The following is a 4,460-nucleotide window of genomic DNA, read 5'->3' as shown; positions in this document are numbered from 1 at the left end:
CCTTTACGGGTGCCACACGAAGAAACACCCACTCACCTACCACAAACTCGAGCTCCCTACGCCTGACGTATGCATAACTCTTTTGACGGCTCTGTGCAACTTGCATCTTTCCCCTGATCTTTTGAATGGCGCCGTTAGTCGCCTGCACCAAATCCGGTTCCAAGAGAACTCTTTCTCAGACTTCGTCCCAATTAACCGGAGACCGACACTCCTTCCCATACAGTGCCTCGTATGGGGCCATCCCAATCGTGGCCTGGAAACTGTTATTATAAGCAAACTCTATTAGGTAGAGGTACTTGTCCCAACTACCACCAAAGTCTAACATGCAAGCTTTGAGCATGTCCTCTAAAACCTGGTTCACACGCTCCGTCTGACCGTCGGTTTGAGGGTGAAACGTCGTGCTAAAGTCCAACTTAGTGCCCAAGGACCTGTGTAGACTCCGCCAAAAAGTCTAGGTGAAACGCGGGTCTCGATCGGACACTATGGATACCGGTATACCATGTAGCCTGACAATTTCCTGTAAATACAGTTCCGCCCATTTCTCTACTATATACGTGGCCTTGCCGGGAATAAAGTGAGCAGACTTGGTTAAACGATCTACAACTATCCAGATCACAGTGAATCCCTTAGCCGTCCTTGGTAGTCCTGTAATGAAGTCCATAGCCACATCGTCCCACTTCCAAACTGGTATGCTCAAAGCTTGCAGCAATCCAGCAGGTCTCTGTCTTGAAGCCTTTACCTGTTGGCACGTCAAACACTTGCTAACAAACTGAGCTATTTCCCTCTTCATGTTATGCCACCAGTAATGTTTCTTAAGGTCTTGGTATATCTTGGTACTTCTTGGATGGACCGAGTATGGAGCATTATGAGCCTCTCCCAGTAAGTCCTTCCTCAAGAAATAATCTTTTGGCACACACAACCATCCGCGAAAAAGCAAAGCTGCCTCACTCGAGAGAGTGAAATCCCCATGGCCCACCATACTAAAGCCTTTGGCGAAGCTAGGGTCTTCCTTTTGGGCAACAATGATCCTCTGCCTCAGACTGGGTTCCACCGAGAGTCAAGCCAACAGCGCGGAGACATCATCCACTGTCAGCTCTACCTCCAAGCGTTCCAACTCGCTGTGCATTGGACTGCAGATCGCAACAAGAGATGCCACACCTGCCGCCCTTCTACTAAGAGCATCAGCCACCACGTTTGCTTTACCCGGATGGTAAATAATCTCACAATCATTGTCCTTCACCAACTCTAGCCACCGTCTCTGTCTCAAGTTAAGCTCCTTCTGGGTGAAAAGGTACTTCAAACTCTGATGATCCGTGAATACCTGAATTCTCTCTCCGTAAAGGTAGTGCCTTCACAACTTTAAGGTGAAGACCACTGCTGCTAGTTCTAAGTCATGAGTGGGATAGTTAAGCTCATGCACTTTCAGTTGCCGAGAAGCATAAGCTATAACTTTCCCATGTTGCATCAGCACACATCCCAAGCCCTTTCGCGAGGCGTCGCTGTAAACCACCAAACCTCCCGTCCCATCGGGGACAGTTAACACCGGTGCAAACACCAAACGCTGCTTTAGTTCTTGAAAAGTCCCCTCACACTCACTGTTCCAAGTGAAGGTAGCATTCTTACGAGTCAACTGTGTCAACGGTGCCGCTATCCGAGAGAAATTCTGGATGAACAATCTGTAATAACCAGCCAAGCCGAGGAAACTACGAATCTCTGTAAATGAACTAGGTCTTGGCCAATTGCTAACAGCCTCTACCTTGGCGGGGTCTACTGCAATACCCTCTCCCGTGACTATGTGTCCCAGGAAGGCCACTTTGTCCAGCCAGAACTCACACTTTGAAAACTTCGCATACAACTTACTTTCCCATAGTGTAGTCAAAACCTATCTGAGATGCTCCTCATGACACTACTAAGTCTTGGAGTATATCAGGATGTCATCGATAAACACAATGACAAAGGAATCTAAATACTCCCTAAAGACCCGATTCATTAGATCATAAAGGCTACCGGAGCATTTGTGAGTCCAAAAGACATCACGATAAACTCATAGTGCCCATACCTTGTTCTGAACGCTGTCTTTGAAATGTCGGCCTCCTTTAGCCTTAGCTGGTGGTACCCCGAACGCAAGTCTATCTTCGAGAACACCTTCGCCCCCTAAAGCTGATAAAAAAGGTCATCAATGTGTGGTAGGGGATACTTATTCTTAACTGTAACTTTGTTTAGTTATCTGTAATCTATACAAAGTTGCATAGAACCGTCTTTCTTCTTAACAAAGAGCACGGGCGCACCCCAAGGGGACACGCTTGGGCGGATGAAACCCTTGTCGAGTAATTCTTCCAACTGTAGCTTCAGCTCTTTCAACTCTGCCGGAGCCATTCGATAAGGCGCTTTCGAGATGGGAGCCGTCCCTAGCAGCAACTCTATACAAGCCACTTTGCCAGACGGAGGCAAGCCGGGGAGGTCCTCAGGGAACACTTCAGTGGACTCATTAACCACACGAACCGCCTCAATGCTTGGCATAACCTTCCTCGCATCCACAACGCTAGCCAAATAGGCCCAAGCACCTCGCTGGAGAAGATGGCTGGCCTTCAATGCCGACACCACCCTTGGGACCCCGATCTTAACTCCCTTAAAGCTAAAGTTTTGTCCGGAGGGCAAGCGAAAACTGACTTCCTTCCTCGAGCAATCAATACTAGGCCGGTTAGTAGCTAACCAATCCATGTCTAGTATCACATCGAAATCCTGCATATCCAGTTGGATTAGCTTCACCTCCAAGGTCTGACAATCGAAAGAGAGCTGGCCTCCTTTCACCACCTGATTGGTGACCAACACAGATCCTGACGGTGTGGATACCGACAACAAAAAGCCTAACGATTCTAGCTCTAGGTCTGCATGTCGAACAAAGGTAGAAGCAATGAAAGAATGACTAGATACAGAGTCAAATAATGCGTAAGTAGGTATACTAAGCACTAAAACAGTCCCTGCAAAAGTAACACGCATGCAATAAAGCACAAGCATATACACACAGCTCAATACTCGCAAAGAGATAGTACCTGCGACCACCGCCTCGGCATGCTCAACATCCCCTCTGGTGAGAGCGAAGACGCGCGCCCTATGGGTTCCACCTTGAACTGCTGCTGTTGCAGGAACCCTCTGGCCTTAAGCTTGGGTATTCCAGCCGGTCATCGGACACTCCCTTGAGAAATGTCCTTCCTTCTAGCACCTGTAATATATTCTTTTTCCCGCCCAACATGGCTCAACATGGCTTTTCTTACAAGAGGGGCACACCGGAGAAGCAGTCTGCCTTTGCACAAGATGCTGGTGTCCTCTTGAGGGTTGACTGGAGGAGAACGATGCAAATTTCCTCTTGACCCCCGAGCTGGAGCCTATCACCTGCTGAGACTGAGACTCCTCGAGACATTTGTCCATAACCAAAGCACACCTGACCGCCACTGCATATGTAGTTGGTTCCTTGAGAACGAGTAGCCCCTTGATCTCCCTACGCAGACCGTCAATGAACTTGTCAATCTTTAATTGCTCAGTAGGCATACACTGCATTCCAAAATGGGACAACTCATTGAACTTCCTCTCGTATTGGGCCACAGTTAGGCTTCCTTCAGTGAGACGGAGAAACTCTGCCCGCTTTTCATTCCTGACAGTCACAGGGAAATAGTACTCATAGAGTAGGTCCTTAAATCTTGCCCATGTGACGAGTACGTTGGCGTGATCCTCCGCTGCCGCCACCGACTCCCACCAATTAATTGCTTCTCCCCGAAGCATAAACACTACTCCCCGGACCTTGAAATCGTCGGAGCACCCCAGATACACATAAAGGGCTTCCAACTCCCTGACCCATTCCTCGGCCGCAGTAGGCTTCTCACTCACCCCGTTGAAAATGGGTGGCCCAAAGCGTTTGAAATCCCTGATAAACTGAACCTCCTCTTGCGGAATTTGTGCCCGGCGAGGCTACTGCACTTGAGCTCCACCGGCTCCATTCGCATTATCCAGCAATACTTGCAATGCCTCAGCTAATACGCCACCTGGGGATTCACCTAGGGAACTCCCTGAGGTGCTGCCTGAGGAACCGGGGGTGCTACCCCTCTAGGAACTGTCGGGGGAACATTTGGATCAACTGCTCCCTCACCCCTAGGATTCGGATCCTCGTAGTTGTGAGCTCTCGTGTTCCGCTGAAAAGCCATTGTCTAAAGGAACAGAGAATAGAGCACCAAGGTCAGTAACGCACTAACCGGGGCACAACACAAGTGCAAATTTCAAGTAAAGTCTATGTAATGAACCAAGGAAACACGCCGACCTATCTAATATCAGTCAATAATAATATCTCAATCATAAGCAATATGAAACATTCATGATCGAACAAACAGAACTAGGAAGCGTACCTGGTGATGACGAGGAGACTGACAAGGACCAAACCCTATCGACCTAGGTTCTAGGACAGTCTA

The 4,460-nt window shown here is 48.6% G+C and overlaps 1 protein-coding gene across 1 annotated transcript; it reads right to left on the bottom strand.

The window, feature by feature from the left end:
* Positions 1–2,044: 2,044 nt before the first annotated feature.
* On the bottom strand, positions 2,045–4,199 carry LOC148212240 (uncharacterized). The gene is made up of 5 exons (XM_088122157.1): positions 4,086–4,199; positions 3,276–3,966; positions 3,054–3,137; positions 2,256–2,981; positions 2,045–2,160 (listed from the first exon to the last, which is right to left on the bottom strand). Exons 1-5 carry the CDS (start codon positions 4,197–4,199, stop codon positions 2,045–2,047), a joined length of 1,731 nt encoding a protein of 576 aa, XP_087978283.1.
* Between the last annotated feature and the right edge of the window lie 261 nt (positions 4,200–4,460).

Source organism: Momordica charantia (genome assembly GCF_013281855.1).
Source record: "Momordica charantia cultivar OHB3-1 chromosome 3 unlocalized genomic scaffold, Mcharantia_2.0 BLBB01000003.1, whole genome shotgun sequence".
Classification (NCBI taxonomy): Eukaryota; Viridiplantae; Streptophyta; class Magnoliopsida; order Cucurbitales; family Cucurbitaceae; genus Momordica; species Momordica charantia.
Note: the sequence above shows the minus strand (reverse complement) of the source record. Positions and strands in the feature narration are given on the sequence as shown.